We start from the raw sequence: 18,174 nt of genomic DNA, 5'->3' as shown, positions 1-18,174 counted from the left end.
CCAGAGAGCTGCTACATGTTGGCGTAATGCATTAGCATCTTGTGTCAGACCTAGCTTGTGGCTAAACGGTAGTCCTATGCCCCTATTCTGCCACAGACAGTGACTTTGGACAAATCAGTTCAGTGTGTTTGTGCAAGAGATATAAATCAAGTATGCACATACTGATGTGAGCTGAAGTGTGAACAGCTGTGTTGCACAACTGGGCCTGAGCTGCTGTGACCTGATGTCTGCCCCAGCTTCTCAAGGGCTTGTTCGCTCAGCTTCTGGCCTACAGTGACCTTCAGTGTCCTATAACTCTTTCCTGGGGATGGCTGAACACCTGCCTGCGCATGGGGAGTGGGGAATGAAGTCCTTGTTTTCTTTGCTGGTGTGCATGGCTTTTGCTTTACCTATTAATTTGCCTGTAACTCAACCCACGAGTTTTCTCACTTTTACTCTGCCGATTCTCTCTCCCATCCTGCCATCAGGTGAGAAAGAGGTAGCAGCTGTGTGGTGCTTGTTCCTGGCTGGGCTTAAACCATGACACACTCTCTCCTACACACTTACCAACAGGTCTTTGGAGTAGGTCCAGGTATTCGGACACTGGTGCACCTTTCAGGCCAGAGCAGTCTGCTGAACTGATTTCAGCCATGTGGGGCTCTGGCACATCAGGAGAATGACATCCTCTCCACCACTCAGCTCCTTTGCTTCAGGCATAAAGATGCAGAAAATAATAGTCACCAACCAAGAATTTGGAGATCTTTTCAGAAAACTATCTGCCAGCACCAAACCCATGGCTGTACTACGAACAGGAGCAATGTTATTTCCCAATCACAGCTGAATTACATGAAAATTACAGTCGATTTATGGTTATCTGGGCAACCCTATTCTAAACCTTGCTTCCCTCTCCTCCTTTTCAGTAAGTTCACTTAATCACATGTTCACTGCAAAGTAAAGAAAGGTTTTAAAGTACATTTACCTTGTAAAAATATCAAATCTTCTTTAGAAATGAGCACTGGTGAATTATGAATGAAGGCATGCAGTGCTGAAAGTCCCTGCTTATACATTTTTAAATGTAGCCTTTCACTTCTGATGATACTTTTAAAAACCCACTGGACTGGAGCTTAGTCTCTTGCAAAAAACAGCCATATTCTTTGCCACCACATTCCTTGATCTGAAGAAGTCCCAACTGCTCCAGTCACACTGTCTCCCCTTCAGCCTGGAGAAGAGGCCAGCAGGTCTGAGCAAAGGTCGCTTCAAAGGGCAGCAGAAGAAGAATTCATTGTAAACAACAATTATACACCGAGAAAAGAATGTAAAGACTGAAAAAAATAAAACACCACAACCCATACAGAACGATTTCCTGCACCAGAGCTCTTATTTTGATGCTTTGGTGGGCAGGATGGTTGCTGGTGTGGATGTGCCCAACCCCACTAAGGGACATCCACAGGCAAGTGGACCTGGGCACAGACTCCGATGTCATGTCTCCATCCCCAGCAGTGGCACCTTGACCTGCCAGCTGTCGGAGGGGCCGTGTAACCTCGCTTACACATACGGGAACAAGCCTTTCAGTGCGGCTTCCGAGCTCAGGTGTAACACGGTGCCAACAGAATGTATCGCACCCGGATGGCAGCTGGGTCAGGGCTGGTGCTGGATGTCCTCAAATACTCATAGGTACTGAGTGCCCTTGAAAACATACCAAGGCTTTCCTTTGCAAACACTGCTATTTTCTTTTGCAGAGTAAGAGACCTACCAAGCTTGAGATAAGAAGCAACTAAACTCAAGTTACATGAATGAAGGAGAAGAAAACCCCCAGCTTATCCTTTCCTCTCACACACTGTCTCCATCAACCTCTCTTCAGAGACAATTTTCATTACTTTAGAGTTAAAGGCCAGGAGGGGTCCTTAGACCTGATCTAAACCTGATATTCCTTATGTCAGCCTTTCACCAGGTATCCCAGACCGAGCCCAGTAATTATCTGACCAAAGCAGTTACCTGAAAGGCAGCTACAGCCACGAGGAAATGACAAAGCCACCTGCTTCCCTTGGCAGCTTCTCCTGGCACCCTTTGCTCTGGTCTGAACGTGTCCCTTTTTTGCTACGTCCTTTTTCACCACATTATATATATACTGCGGTCACGTTCCCTTGCAACCATTCCTTCAGTTAAGCTCTTTCCATTTGACAGTGCCACTCTCTGCTGAGTTTTCATCAGCACTCCCAAACCCTTCAACACGTGAACAGTCCCATCACTGGCATCGCAGGTGCTTGAGCAGAAGCAAAATGACCTTCTATCTACATACTCTCCCATCCAGCAATCAGACCACATCTAGGCAATTATTAACTTTGGCCTTATCTAGAAGATCTGTTTTCTATTTGTTTAATTATAATCCTGTCTGTGCATTTTAACTTCATAGGATTCATTATCCGCCTCTTGGATGACAAGATGTCCCACCAGCAGGATCAGCTGGCCCCACTCAAGTATTGACCCAGCAGTAGCATCCTTCTACTCCTGGACTTCCCCACATTCAAGCTACCCAAAAATGAATTCTCATGGGCAAGGAATTTCCTTAGCAAATTCTTCTGGGATACTTAGTGGCAAGAATAATTAAGTCTGATTATTTCACTAGCAGATGACGTCTAACATTTTCCTAGCTGGATGGACCAAGAGGTACCAGACAAGCTCATGTGAGAAGAGAGCTGCTTTCCAAGTAGAGAGGGTATCTATTGGATACCTCTCCCTTTCCCATAGCTGTGTCAGCTTCAATATCTCCACCTAATATTAAGCCTTCGATGTTGCTAGGATAAGTTTTTGCTTAAAATCAAATCTCCTCTTTATTTTCCTTAACCCTTCCTGCTCTAAATTTTTGGATATATCTATCCCCCTGATGTTCATTTTCTGGACCAGATTATCTCAGTTTGTGTTGGCTGCTCCCCATCTGTACACACACTTTTTCTCATTTGCTTTTTACACTCCAGTTGGTGCATTTATTTCATCACTGAATCAAGGGTGGGTTTTCACCTCAAATTTCTGTCCTCTCTCTCAAGTAGAGTTTGTGTGTTTTAAGAATTGGCATGGGTTTAGTCCAATTTTATTTCCTTTATTTTTTTTTTTCCTCCCCAATCAATTCCCCTTGACAGTGAACAGCTTTGTGAAATATCTGCTTTGCAGCACAGCGTATATACTACTGGTTTTCTTCACTAAAAATTTGCAGTCAGGAACCTGTGGTTCTGAGCTATAAATAAAACCATTCAACCAGGTCTCTTATTCAGCTCTGATATTTCCCTGTCTGACCGCCGAAATGTTGTGTATTTCCTGACAGAGGCTTGACAAAATAAAATAATATAAATTAAAATTTAAAAATCAACGGTTTAGGTAGAAATTTAACGTGCAAGCTATCTCAAGGTGCAATACAACAGAGTGCAGCCCGTTTTTAGGAAATATGCATATGCCGTGTGGATTTGGTCTCATCCCAACACTTAAGGGAATTGCCAGTAGTGCAATGTTGTAGTTCCCAGGCACTGGGATGTGGATAATGCCTCCCTGTAAACGCAATTTTTAAAATCTCTGCCCGGAAAAAGAGGGAGAGCCCCCCCCAAGCAAGTGACAGCCTTTCCTCCCATTTTTGGTCAGGCTGCTCCATCCCGCGGGCAGCGGCAGAAGCACAGCTCCGGCCCGGGGGGCGCTGCCGGCAAACTCCTCTATCCCACCGAACAGAAAATATTCCTGCATCCCCACTGCCCCGTGCTATAGCTGGCTCAGCTCTGCGGGAACAGACCCTGCGGGAAAGGTTCCGTGGAGCCTTTATACAACATGAGGTACACAGAACTCTCATTTCTGCAGGCGGGGAGCCGGTGGTCGCCTGTGTGCTCTTACTAAATTCACATCAAGCTTGATGGACACCTCTTATTTGGCAAGGGAAGTATTTCCTGGTTTGCTGTGTGACAACTGGTTTATCAAACCATTAATCAGTTTACTATTAGCACTTAATACTGTATTAATCAACGCACTGGTGAAATTTTGCCAGGGTACGCAGTGATCCGTGACAACTTAGCTAAAACTGAAGTCCCCTGTGAAGCAAACCCTACCCTTAAACACTATGACAGCTGGAGAATATTTATCTTTTAAAGAGGAAAAACCTGTTTCCAGTCCCTGGATCACTTAGCTAGAAAGGCGGGCATCTAGTGGTGCAGTGGGAAAATAATATTTTTATTGGCTTGTTGCATTATCAGTCAATGGCTCTGAGGTGCTGGGGAGGACTGGGGTGCTGCTACAAGTGCCAGGGCATGACTCGGGGAGCTGGGAAGCTTGGCAGGGCCACCAATTTCTGCCTCCAAAGTGCAGGTCCACAGGCACACACACAGAGCAAGAGATGAATCCAGGCTCAGCTTTCCCATCAGATAAGAAATAAATCATTAATAAAATTAATTGAAAAAAATTCTGAAATAGCACACAAATTCTTTGAAATAGGCCTAGAGATTTAGATGAGAAGGTGGCCGATGCACAAATATCTTCACAGAGACAATGTCTTCATGTAATTCTCATTTCTAACGCAACCAGCCCGACAGCAAGAGGTTGGGCAAGTAGGAAGAAAGTGCGCAAACTAAATGGCCAAAACAGTGATGACCATCCTCATTTTGCAGTTTAGTAATTTTCAGCATCATCCTCAAGTTTGCAGGACCTTGACCCTCCTCCTCTCATGGGGGGGGCACAGCACAGAAAAGGAGTTAAACCTTTAAATGGTTTTGCACAAAAAGCCCTCGCTGCTTGGCTGTTGAGAAGGGAAAAGGCATGAATACGCACCATGAAGGGTTTTTTTAGGCAGCTGTGCTTGGAAATGGTCTCTCTAACGGTTTCAGCTTCACTGCTGTGTGATGAAACCAAGCAGGCAGCATCTGGGGTCTCTCTCTCCAAGGGATTAAAGGAGATTGGATCCCAAGCAGTGAACAGCAGCTGACCCTGAAGGATTATGCAGCAAGGGAGTCTCCGGTCTTGCTCAGCCTGGCATACCTCATGCTCTCTCCTTCATCAAACCTGCATGAGCCTGTCCTTGTCACACAGATAAGCACAGAGGGGGTAAAGCTGGCAGGGAGCCCTGCTCTACGCAGGGGAGCAGCAGGACAGCGGGCTCTGCGCTCTCTCACCAGGTCCCCGCATCCTGCCAGATCCCGGTGCTCTGCTGCGAGCATCCTGATGCCAGGATCTGGGATGCAGCTGAGCCCTTTCTGGGGACATTTTTCTATTAACAACCTGCACCAGCATCACAATACAGCCAGTTTCTGGGTGGCATTTTGACATTACAACTTGAAGCCAAATTGCTGTTGATGACCTCATGTAATGCAGGTTTTACAATTATTTCATTAGCTACACTGTATTAGTTTTCTCAGAATGGATGTCAGTTATTTCTTCTGAATATCAAGCATTTTCAACAGCTCAGCCCCTTTGAACATGTTAATTATCCCCTGAATAGATAATGACCCCTATATGTCACATTTTGCCTTCTGTGGGATCTGTGGATTGTGTTTCCCATTACAGATGGAGGGGAGCAGGAGCTTCTTCATGTGAAGCTGCTAGATCTATCCCCATCATCCCTATTTCCCATTCCAGCATATCGCCATTTCCACTCTCATCACTTCTCACATCATATCACAGCTTATGCCACTGAGCAACATTGCATGGGGGAGCCAGTGCCAGAGCTGGGCAACAGGTTGAGAAAACTTTTTAGATGGGTCCTCTCACACAGAGGTGTTGTCCTTTCCTTGGCAACCCCAAGGAAGTTCGGAGGTTTTCCAATCTACCTCTCATCTGGTAACAAAATACATTGAGAAGGATGCATTTTTAAGATTCAGATTGCTCAAACAGCTTTACGCTGTCCTAAGGGAAACTGGGGACATCCCTTGAAACCTGTGAACAGTTGCTCCCCTTTGCTTCCAAATAAAGATTAAGTTCCCAATTGCCCAAATCAGATATTAATGCACTGGGGTTGGAGCCAGGCGACAAGCTTCAGATTCAGACTCTAGCAACCAAAAATAACCTTGGGAAACAGTCTTCTAAACTCCAAGTTTTAATCAAGAACATCCCCACCCGTATTCCAGGGGAATGAATCTAAATAATCTCTGTCTCTCTGCTTGATGCTTTTCAACCCTGTACCAAACAAACAAATATAAATAGTTGTGATGGCTTTTTTTAGAAGTAGTTTACCCCACAAAAGCTAGCAAGGGATATATAGGCCCTTAACCACAAAAACGAGATTAATTCTGCATGCTTCAAATGTAGAGTTATTTGGATCCAAGATTTCTACTGAGTTCTATTTCAAAATGCAAATAAGATCAGACAGCCCTTCCATGATCTTCTCAGCCTGGTGTCTGGTTTTTACTTCTTAAATAAAATGAAGAAGAAGTGTTCTCTGCCCAAGCTTAGTTACTGCAGAATGCCTTGAAAGAACACTGTATGACCTGTAAAACTCCCATGCTCCAGTTTCCTCAAGTGCCAAGGCACAGCAATGCACTGCCAGCAGACATCTCTGAGTACGTGCCAGAATAGGATTCTCTGCTTATTTCAAGTGATAATTTGGCTGCTTTGAATCCCGCTTCCTAGAAATCCTAATTCCACCCCAATGTCCTTTGTCAAGAACAACGCATCTCTCCACGTCTGAACCATTTTCAAGACTGTTTCTGTGGTATAAATTGCCTTTAGCAGCCCAGAGCCTGATGTCAGGTGAGTGGCTGCTCCAAGTCTCTCCCAGGTATGCTGAATAAATAACACCAAGTGCCACTGAGCCTGCCTAAGCCAGCAAAGAGCCATGCTTATTCTCCTGCTGTCGGACACTGCATTGGAAAAGGCAGCTCACGTAGCAGGAACACTTCTACTGCAGATCTCTGCCTCTCATTTTAGCATGTGCACCATGTTGTTTGCTTGGGTTAAAACTAGAAACATGAAGCAAAATATCCAGGACCATCTTGTAGCATTGCTTTCTTTGAGCTCGACACTGTGTCTTGGGCAGTGGCAGTATGTGTTTTGGGGGGTCAGCACATTCCTCAGTAGTCTCAGAGCATATAAAATTCCTCTTCGTGATTGTGCTTATCTTTTTCCAAATTGACTCATATTGAAGAGAATGGAAAAAAAAAGGGCAATTTCCAGGACTCCCTGGCAGCTATAAAGAAAGAATGGTTGAAATCATCCCTGTGTCTCACCTCCACCCACTGATCACCCCTTTATGGGCCAGTCTACAAATGGTACACTGAAGTTCCTACTTAAGACTATCATTAACAACAGAAGCTGCAATTGAATATAGATATGTTCCTTCTTGTTTCCTGGGTCATGTCACTACCTTTGTCACCACCCACATAACTCCTCCTTCTCTGCTCCTGTTCACCCCAAGCAGCTGCTGGGTGTCGATTGATACGAGTCCTTTGCTTGTGGCTCTTTTACAAGTACAACGTTGGGCTATTTGGGTGCCCTTGTAGTTGTGGCTGCAGACGGTCGTGTGGGCAGCAAAGGGGGCACAAACCCAGCTCTGCTGCTCGTGAAACTTCAAGTACCTCACGTAATAACATTTCTACCATACAGCTTGGTTGCAACTCTGAGAGATGTGCTTTGTTCGCTTTGGAGACTATTCACCAGTATTAGAGCAGATGAGCACATAAAATCCAATGAGCAGTTGGATATAGGGATAGCTTTTGCTTGGTAAAAGTGCTGACTTTGCTCCCCTGTGATTTCCAAGATCCTATTTGCTTGCTTTTGAGCATACAGCCAAAATACAGAGTAACTGAATCCTTGAAGTTCCATAAATTGATGTTTGCTTAGAAATTCACACCAGCCATTAAAATACATGTAAGTAATTTTCTATTATTTCCCCAGAAGTATTCTATCTAGAGCTCAAGAATTAGGACCAATATTTCTAAATTCTGAAGTCCTGAGAACTATTCATAGGCATTGATGAACATCTTAGAAGGAAAACACTAAAGAAAAATAAACTACGCTCACAAATACTCATTAACTGAGAGGTATGCTTATAAATAACCACCCCTTCGCTTACACACCTGGTCCAACATGCTACCAGAAAAATAAATTAGTCAGAAAATACACAGGATATGACTCTCAAATAAGGAAATCTTCAACTATCAATCAAGATATGCAGCTTACTGAGAACTTACCTACATATACGTGAAAGCACCACGCACCACATGAATGGGAAGAAGCTGAGTTTCCGTTGAAATACTCAGCTTCTTAAAGGTTTTATTTTGCTAAATTCAGGTCTCTGAAGCTGAGCATAAGGAAAGTGAGAAACTTTTAGTGCTACAAGTTGGCTTCAGAGACTTTTAAATAGCAAAGACACTTCAAACTGATCAAACTGAAATGCTGATGAAGAAAAGTAATCTAAGGTCAAAACGTAACGAGAAGAAGCAGAAAGAGAGCTGGTTTATATTTATATATGTTCTTCACACTTACCCAGTTCAAATATAAAATGACTTCACAAATAGACATGCAGCCAAGCTCCCAACCTTCCTCAGTACAGCAAAACCAAGGACTAACATTACACTACAAATATTTTCACCTGAAACTTCTAATGGTGAGAATGCGCTTCAGGTGGCAGAGATCAAAGCTTATTTCTCTTTAGACTTTGCTATGTGCATTGAAAAGCCTCTCGTAAGATGAAAAGGATGGAAAAGCAAGAAGGGAGCTTACACCTTCTTAAGGAGCTATCAGCAGAAACCTCAAAATACGATGTTAGCTGATAGTTCTCTGCTGAGAGTTGCTTTCATGTGATCGATAGCCAAATACTTGAAGGATGATAAATGATGAACTGCAAATGATTATTCTTGGAAAGAGAAGGATTATGTTTGGCATCAAGGAAAATGTAATCAGATGTCCCTGACACATTAACCATCAAGTTTTTATCCTGGAATGAAGTAGTTTAACTGGTATTATCAAAACATGATTTTTTTTTTCTAGAATGAAGAAAAGCCTTGACATTTTAACTTACTTCTGGGAAGAAATACATCAAATCAGACTTATGAGTTAGGAGGGGTGGGTTATGTGAAAAAGAAACCATACTGGTAATGAGTGAATATTACTACCTCTTGGCAACATCTTAAAGTGTGATCCTCTTTGAAAGATAGGTATTGTGGCAAAATGGAATATCCTAGAAGGTTTATGCAGCCACAAATTGCACCTTATTGAGAAATTAGGAGGGATTATGCCTGAAGGGAAACCAGCAGCTGGAGAACCTGTAGAGAGTTAATCCTGCAGCTCAGTTACGAACAGAGCTGGAGTCCCTGCCTACCATTCCCTTCTTCAGTAACTGTACTCACTCACAGACCAATTTCCAGTTACTTTTGTCCTGCCAGCTTGATCTGCGTTGTTTTGGGATTGTTCACGCAGCTCCCAGAATATTTCTGCGTGGGTGAGAGTTATGAGTAAGCGAACTGGAATGAATTACTACTTTCAAATGAAAAAAACCAATCAGCAAAATATCCCAGTGCTGCCTCTCCCTACCCCTTCTGTTTCCCAGGATGCAGGATTCATAATGTTAAGGTGCCAACAGGGCTCAGAAGGAGTCAGTAAATGACCATCAGCTGCTCAGCCTGCCTGTGCCCTACAGCTGTGGGTCCTGACTCCATCCACACCTCTAAACCTAACAGGCTGGTCCAAGGGAGGAATCGGGAGTTAGGAGGCTCTTAATTCAAATGTTCTCTTGATTCAGGCTTGGTTCAGACAGTCCCTGGAAGGTCACAGCTCCTCACAGTGACCATCTCTGGTGGTTAGAGACATATGCGACAAGCCCTGTATGTGCTCCATCAGCACAGAGCCCACCTCCTCATTACCTTTGCACTTAGAGGTCCTGATGTGTTCAGTCAGCTTGGGCAAAGCTTGCCTGCACCTTGTATTTTCTTGCCTTGTATTTGTCTGTTTTGCAATATCAGCTAATAAAAAGTCCCTCATTCACTGACTCCGAGCAAGGCAGATAGGAGAGGCAGGATTGAACTAATTTGAATCTGCTGTGTTACGGATCTGTCAAGTACTTGTGTGACCCCCAAAAAATCCCTTAAACCAAGGAGTGTGTGATGGAGAGCAGACAATGCCATAGACACTGGCCATGCCCTCTAGCCCCCGAGTAGCTACCAAACCCCTAAATATTGCAGTTTGTGACTGGGCAAAATGAAGTTCCTGTGCCATTCAGATTTATAGCAGTAGGAGAGCTACATTGCCTACAGGATATTTGACAGACGTCTCTCAGGCCTGTTGGTGCCATAACAGTAGGCCTTAGCTTGGCTGGGAATTAGCTTCTCTGCTTCGTCGTTGCTCCTCCGTGCCTGGCTGACTGTTGTCCTTTCTCCTCTGGAATAATTATGATGGCTGAAAATATATGTGTGGGACAACTTGTGCCAGTTTCCACAATTTAACAGCACATGGACATTTGTGTGAAAGTGTGAGCCAGGATGTTTGTGTTCATTCCCTAATTCTCTCGACAAAATGGTTTTATAAATAATCAGGCCGTAATTGTGTGATTTCAGTTAATGCAGAGGGAGTTAATTAACATCTGGAACAAGTTTCCTGGCCTGAGCTATTAGCTTTGTCTGGTGCAGAATTCAAACAATGTATGAAGTGAGGCCTATAGCTAAATGATTTTGTATATAGCTGAAATGAGAAATGACCAAAGATGGATGAGGTATGACAGCTGCACCAAGATCATGTCCGTTTTTGGTAAACAAGTGTAGACTAAGTCAAGGCATGGTTGTTCTGCCAGTCCAAGAGGTGCACTGTAATGAGAGCTGGCAAAGAATAGGCATGACCTCTCAATCTAGCCCCTCTTCAAACCCTCCAGCTCTTTCTACCTGTCTCCAACAGCCTCATGGATCAGTGATTCCAGAGACTTTCATAGCTACAGGAGGAAGGAGCCCACCAACATAAAGGACAGGCTCCTGTGCAACCTTGCACAAACTATTGTGTTTTATCCCATCTATCCTCAAAGTCAAAAAGAAGGACTTAATTTTATGCCACTGAGAGGGAGAAGAATACCAGATTACAAGGAGGAAATCTCTGAACCTCTGCCTCATGTATCCATATCAAATAAAGAAATGGGGATGTGTCCTTTTAACTACCAGCAGCTCACCTGCAGAAAGGTGATGGGAAAACCAAGAAAAGAATGTAAAATTTTGAAAATCCTTTTAGCTGAACCCAGACCATTTTGTCCAACCTGAACTTATTTTTTTTTAAATTCTTTGTAAAGCTTTTTAATTGTCTTTATACCACTTTTGGGTTTAAGTAGAAAATGAGTTAAAAATCCTCAAGAATATCACTTAGTAAATGGCTAAAATCTAGAGACCTGCCCATGTTCTCCCTCCACTGTCTTTGAAGCCATGACCCCGTGGGATCAAATGAGAAATAATATGTTATAGTGTTAATTTGTGTCATACAACTCACAGTTAACCCTCGAGCATCAGCATGAACATCTCCACCAGGAAACCCAGCGCTCCCAGGAGCTGGTCTGACAGACCTGCAGGCTTTCTCCACAGCTCCTGGCTTCTTGCCTACTTAGTGGTTGTCAGTTCATTTGTTTGAGAGCTTCTTGCTAGAAAAGGGTTTTCTATTCTCTGGGAAAGGGAGATAATGTTAGAAAAAAGAACAGTCCATTGCATTGGAGAGTGATGGAGGAGGGTACGGGATGTGCACACCAAGCAGATTAGAAAGTGCCATCTAAACTCTTCCCTGGCCCAAGGGGAAATACAGGCCATCCCGGTGACAGTGTGGTCACAGGACTTCACAAGACTCTGGGAAGCCCTCAGCTTGGCCACCTGGAATTTCTGGAAAAAAGAAAAAAAAAAAGTTTTTGACCAATAGTCATAACCCAGGAGTAGGTAGGAGAAATAGTTTTTCACCCTGAAAACCTTTCTTTTCCATTTTTTCATTACCAAAACACTCTGAGTATCTCCAGAAATGGATTTTCACATATGCCTTGTGAATCTCCATATCTAGCTAGGACAGGAGTAATACACTTGAGCTAGTTTATATACTTGCTTTCTTATTTACCACCTCTAATGTGATAAATTGTTATAGAAGGTTTTTATCCACATTCTTGTTTCGGTAGAAACCTGTGCAGTGTTTTATGCATGAGCTTTACACCGCTGCAGCTAGAAGGCATGCAGATGAGGAATGCCTCTTCAAATAATCCTCTAGCTAGGAAATATAAACAATCCTCCCTGAGCTCCAGCAGAAAACCACAAATTGTGGTGCAAATTGTATTTCCATGAAGTTCTATGTTTGAACACAAAAGAGAAGCAGAAGGGAAAGCAATTCGAATTATGGACATGGGTGAAGCAGAGGGCAATTTAGGATGAAATGCAGGTGGACAGTGTGGCAAGACTCATGGCTTTCCTAGAACTGAGGGTCACTGAGTTGAATGTCAGAAGATCCCCTGTATGGGGGATTAGGTGCCATCTCAACCAAGTAACCAGACAAGTCTGGGGAACTCTCCTTCTCAGTATCCCATATCAGAGCAACCGGGAGAGTAAGTACCACCACCTTCGTATCGCCATCCTCTTCTTTGTTTGCCAGAGCTACAGATCTTGTACTCAAAAGAAAGCAGTTTGCTGGTTGTATAGACTACCACTGAGTGCTCCAAAGCCTGCTGAAGGCCATCACTTCTTGCCACTGATTTAAACCAAAAGAGGGTAGATTTAGATTGAATATAAAGAAGAAATCTTTATTCTGAGGAGGGCGAGACACTGGAACAGGTTGCCCAGAACCTGGGGATGCCCCATCACTGGAAATGTTCAAGACCAGGTTGGATGGGACTTCAAGAAACCTCATCAAGTAAAAGATGTCTCTGCCCATAGTGAGGGGGGGGCTGGACTAGCTGATCCTTAAAACGTCCCCTCCAGCCCAAATAATTCTATGATTCTATGATAAATGTAAAAGGTTTAGGATAAAGTCCTAAACTGCAATGAGCTCTGGCTCCCAAGTCAGTGAGAGAGCAGGAGAAGCCATGCTGCTAGGAAATACCAGCCTACAACAGCAAGAGGACTGGGATGCCAGCATGCAGTCCTGCACACTGAGGCACCCACTGATAGTCCAAGGAGCTATAATGATCAGTAGTTCAGCCCTGTTTGAATTTAAGACCAGTCTGAATTTCATGTACAATTTTCATATTCTGTGTCATAATTACAAAAATTGCAAATAACTTTTTAATATCAACGTTAAAAAAATAGACAAATCTTTCACAACATTTTTATTGCCTATTTACAATCTCAAATCAAATGGTTTACAACTTAGTGTTCTGAAAATATACAACCTAAGAAAACACTAGCCTGGCAAAATTATGCTTTTATGATAATGACAGGGATGAGTTATAGTTACACTAGTTAAACTATAATGGCTGCACAGATGCTAGGGAAAAGCATTGTACAACATGTTTTGCCACCATAAGCATGGCACCTGCTAGCTCCACCACGGTACATATAAAAGCATGTTAGCATTTCTTTATGAATATTATTTTCAAGGATTATAATTGGACCATAAACATTTACTTGGGGATAAAATATCAGTATGTGGGCTTTAAAAATTACCTTGAGAAATACTCAGCCAGTTTTGCATATCTGGATTTCAGAAGCAAGTTGATGACAGACAATATATAATTTATTTCTCATCTCCTGGGACTGAAAAATAGTCTGCATTCTTCTCATGGTCTATATGAATTTGCAGCAGGTGAATTTAGTGATATTTACAGAGCCTGAAACTAAATCCTTCAGCCCACTGGCTACTAGGAATTAGTATTTATCCACAGATTATGTGTGACACAAACGGCTATGTCAGGAGTTTCCTATGGTTCTTGTCAAGCTGCCCCTGTGCACACCTTTGGTCCCACTCACTCCTGAGATGCTGCTCAAAGACACCAGCACTGGTTGTTCTGACCCACCTCCATTTGCTGAATTTAGTCTCACACACCAGCCACGGGCATGGAATTTTAATCTGTTATTTTCCATGGAAATGGGTGAAGAATACAGTGGCCATGAGCTCTTGCACAGAGTAGAGCTAACCACCAGCCGTAATGCATGTTACAGATGTGTTAGATGTGGACAAGCTGATTACACTCACCACAGCAAGAAAATACAGGAATTGAGGTGAATAACATGTAAGACACTACAATAATTTCCTCTGATTCCCATTACAGAAAAGTACCTATTATATGCTGTCAGTAGATATGAGAGGATTCTGGTCAAAGCATATTGTCTGTCTTCCTTAGCAAGGCAATTTAATAAATAGCTATGAAGAACGGAAAAAAGGGCACTAACAGGTTGTGTAAAGTCAGAGTCAACTAACCCAGTTCTGCTTTTTAAAAACTGCTATAAATCAGAAGCAAGGCAGTTTGAATTACTGGAATTTCAGTGAGGTAAAGCACCTCCAACGAGAAGAACCACTGCTAAAAATCAAAGTAGACATTTGCTTGTGTGTCAAGGATTGCAGTTTTTAGTGAGGGAAAAATCTTCCCAAGTCTATATCCCAGCTTCTTCTCTACTTTACACCTTCTCAGTGCAGCTGGACAGAGTATGAATGAAGGTAAGACATTATCCATTTCATACTCCACCACTGAATCTGCTCTATCTTACTCAATATTAAAGCCCTGCTAACGCCTTAGGCAGCAGTAGCTGACCCTTTGTATTAACACCTCCTCTGCAGTGGATGCCCCATGCATATGCTTATTGATGTATTTTAGAGTGGAAATAATTTTTTATTTGGAGTATCTGCTCTGGTTTCATATTCCCAAGCAAACAACTCTTGTATCTATTTTTTTCACGCCATGTATTTCCCCCTACACCCTGTTATAACATAGTGTTATATTCCACAGAAAAAGCTTTCTTATGTCCACCTTTTTCAAAAGTCTAGGAGACACTTAAACTTGACTTTAAAGGGCTCTTTGTTGCTCGGATGAATTTTCCCCTAATTGTATCCTTTAACTCCAAAAGGGGTTTGGGGACATACTTTGTATGAAAGATGCTATAGAAAACATAAGTTGCATTGCTAGTGGTTCTGCTTTTATATTTCCATCCAGGTAACTCTCTGCACACCAATTTGCTTTCTCTTTTCCAATACCATTTTCCTCCTGGGGCTGGTTCCTGGGACAGAGCTCTCTTCAAATAATTTAATTATCATGTGGCATACACCTTTTTAGTCTCCCCTGAAATGGTGCGTGATGCCTTTGGTTTACATCACTTGCTGGAAAACACTCCAAAGCATTGAAAAACTATTAAATTGTTACAGTATTGGATGCCAACACACAGGGCTATTAGTCTAATTCATCCTTCAGATCAAAGCCCACACAGGCAGCTCTCCTGCCTACAGCTATTTTCCTTTTACTTTCCTGCTTGACAGTAGTCCCTCATATCCCTCTGTTCTACTTTCTTTGAACATACACATTTTCCTTTAGTCATGGAAATATAATTTATGTCTATTATACTGTATTATAGATTGCAGATCAGGACAAGCGTGCGTTACTGCCTGGAACGTCTGTTTATTGTACGTCGGGTTTCTAAAAATAAATAAATAAGAAAGCCACCCTGCTTCGCTGGGGAGAGAAAAATATGAAGGGGGACGACTTGGGGGCTGGGGGGAGCTGCACTCTGTTCTCAAAGTTTAATTTCCAAGTAGAGACCTTGAAGCATGATTTATTAACATCATGCTGTTTGCTTTTGTCACGTTGTGGATGTGGCGGGGGGAGCTCTGGCCCCTCTCCAGCCCGGACCACCCAGCGAGCTGAGCGGAGCTACCGGCGGTGCGCACCCCGGTTCAAAGGTTCACCCCCAATTCACCAGCTCCATCAGTCACCACCCCATTGGAGGCAACAGCAATAACAACAATAACAACCCTGCCCCTCCTCCTCCTCTCCCCCCCCCAAAAAAAATCCCTAACAGACGGGCTGTCTGGGACGCGAGAATTGCAAAACCAATCCCCACCCCATCACGGAGAGGATGTGTGCGCGGAGGAGAGGGAGCGTGAGGAGGGGGGAGAGAGGGAACGAGACAGGCAGAGGGGAGGGAAGAAGGGAGGAGGGAGTCCAAGCTCTGAGAAACATCACTCCATCTCTCTCACTCCACAGGAGCTGAGCAAGGAGCAGGACAATGTTTGACAACACGCAGTACCCCTATAACTGCTTTAATTACGACGGGGATGATTATCCTACCTGTAGTTCTGACGAAGAGAAAAAATTCACCAGACCGGCGTACAGGTAAGATGAAGTTTTTCCAAGTCCCCACATCTCTGGGGAGGTTTTGAGGTCTGGGATGGTGGGATCACAGCTCGTGGGGGAGCGCGAGACCTCTCCCCAGGTGTGCGCCATGGGTCTGGCCCCAGCGCAGGCACTGCAGCGGGCAGATGCCTCCCCCTCTGGGTTTGAAGTGTTCATGATTTCTGCACGGGGTCACAGCAACTCCGGCATGTCGTTGAGCCGCCAAACCTCAGCTGGTCTCCTCCGACCTCCAGGAGCCCTGGGAGAGGGGGAATTAAAAGTGCAACGTGCCAGTGGGTGAATCGGGCGTAGATAACCCCGGTGCGGTGGGAAGATGCTCGGTGCAGATGTTCCCAGGGGCAGCTAAGGTCCTTTCCACGAGCAGGCAAGGTCTCTAGTGACTCTGAGCTTGGTCTGTCTCACTGCAGCCTTCCAGCTCAGGGAAACTTTTCTGACAGGGTTGGAGAGGTGGATGATCTCTCTGTAATCCTCCCGTACCTAAGCCCTCTCCACTGAGGGCCAGGGCAAACAGCCCAGTTGGGGTTCAATTGCCTGGAAGTAACGCCTGCGTGTCACCCGGGGGCTCGGGCAGAGAGGCAGGACCACGCTCGGGGTTTATCTCTGGGATGTCGTGGGTCAGGGCGCAGATCCACTGGGAGAACTTTTGTAAGCGGGATATAGGCACACATGTACCCATGTGTTTCTAAAAAACAGTGTGTGAGGTGATGATGTAACAGCAAGTTTTCCTTTTTTCAGCTACATTGCCTTAATTGCAATGGCCATCCAGCAAAGTCCTTCAAATAAAGTCACCCTCTCTGGCATTTATGACTTTATAATGAAGAAATTTCCTTACTACAGATCAAATCAAAGAGCCTGGCAGAACTCCATCCGACATAACTTATCGCTTAACAGTTGTTTTGTAAAGGTAAGATCAGTAACTGTATATTTACATACACACTCTGCATGGCTAAAAAAATATATGCAGGAATAATCTCATCACTAGGAAAGAAGGGAAACAAACAGCTGAGCTGCGAATCACTTAAAATCTCTCCGAGTTGTCAATTACAGAGATAAAGAGTATGTTCTTGTCTGATGCGTGCTAATAGATAACAAATTGAAGAGGATACAATTTACATCCTATTCGTATAATGAAAGAGAAAAGGCTTAAAAGTCTTGTCATATGTGTTTACACCATTCTTGAATGTAAATGAATGCAGATGTTCAGCAGCAGCATCTGTAACACATACAAATACTGAACTGCCTTTAAATAAATACAGGTTCCCAGAACAGAAGGGAATGAGAAGGGGAAAGGAAACTATTGGAGCTTTGCGACGGGATGCGAATCCATGCTGGATCTCTTTGAAAATGGGAATTACAGGCGAAGACGGAGGAGGAGGAACGTGAAAAGGGAACATAAGGACCAGAGACCAACTAGAGGGAAAAGTCCTTCATCCCCTGATATGTCTTCTATGGACTCTGCTTTAAACAACATTTCCTCTTCTCAAAGTAAACATGGAAGAATTGAATCAGGACCAAGACTACTGGATCCTCGTGGGTTTGCTCCAAACAGCGTGACCAACAGGCAGAGCCTAAGCAATTCCTCCTTAGCAAAATCGGATTCTGAAATTAAATTCAGTATTGATTACATTCTTTCAGCCCCCGACCCTTTGCCTGTCCTAAGGTCTCAGTATACTATGCAAGAAAATAAATATCATCTACTGGAGGCCCAGCAAATTAATCTCCAGTTCTGGACAATGTGATGCTATTTATTCACGGTACCGAAGTCTGAGTTGCAGTGTATTCAGCAGCCTCGTGTCACTGAAAATCAGCCGCCTGCCTCCTTGTTTTCTCCCCGAGCAGTACTCAGAAAGGGTTACGGATTCACCAGCTGATCCTCTGTCTGTACCCAAAGAACTTTACTGAGGTTAAAGTATAAGTAACAGTTGCCAATATCAGTTTTCACTATGCTGAAA

At 43.7% G+C, this 18,174-nt stretch overlaps 1 protein-coding gene across 1 annotated transcript; it reads left to right on the top strand.

Moving 5' to 3' along the window:
- Positions 1 to 16,094: 16,094 nt before the first annotated feature.
- LOC104505361 (forkhead box C1-A) lies at positions 16,095 to 17,961 on the top strand. Its single transcript, XM_010161915.1, has 3 exons — positions 16,095 to 16,201; positions 16,958 to 17,126; positions 17,479 to 17,961. The coding sequence occupies exons 1-3, from the start codon at positions 16,095 to 16,097 to the stop codon at positions 17,959 to 17,961; spliced, it is 759 nt and encodes a 252-aa protein (XP_010160217.1).
- The last annotated feature ends 213 nt before the right edge of the window (positions 17,962 to 18,174 follow it).

The sequence above is a fragment of the Eurypyga helias genome, unplaced genomic scaffold, assembly GCF_000690775.1.
Source record: "Eurypyga helias isolate BGI_N326 unplaced genomic scaffold, ASM69077v1 scaffold9982, whole genome shotgun sequence".
Classification (NCBI taxonomy): domain Eukaryota; kingdom Metazoa; phylum Chordata; class Aves; order Eurypygiformes; family Eurypygidae; genus Eurypyga; species Eurypyga helias.
Note: the sequence above shows the minus strand (reverse complement) of the source record. Positions and strands in the feature narration are given on the sequence as shown.

Bases quoted from the DNA above. Each gene is read 5' to 3' on its own strand.
- LOC104505361 (XM_010161915.1), top strand. From the start codon at position 16,095: ATGTTTGACAACACGCAGTACCCCTATAACTGCTTTAATTACGACGGG. The intron at 16,202-16,957 runs GTAAGATGAAGT...TCCTTTTTTCAG, and splicing joins TTCACCAGACCGGCGTACAG to CTACATTGCCTTAATTGCAA. The intron at 17,127-17,478 runs GTAAGATCAGTA...AAATAAATACAG, and splicing joins TTAACAGTTGTTTTGTAAAG to GTTCCCAGAACAGAAGGGAA.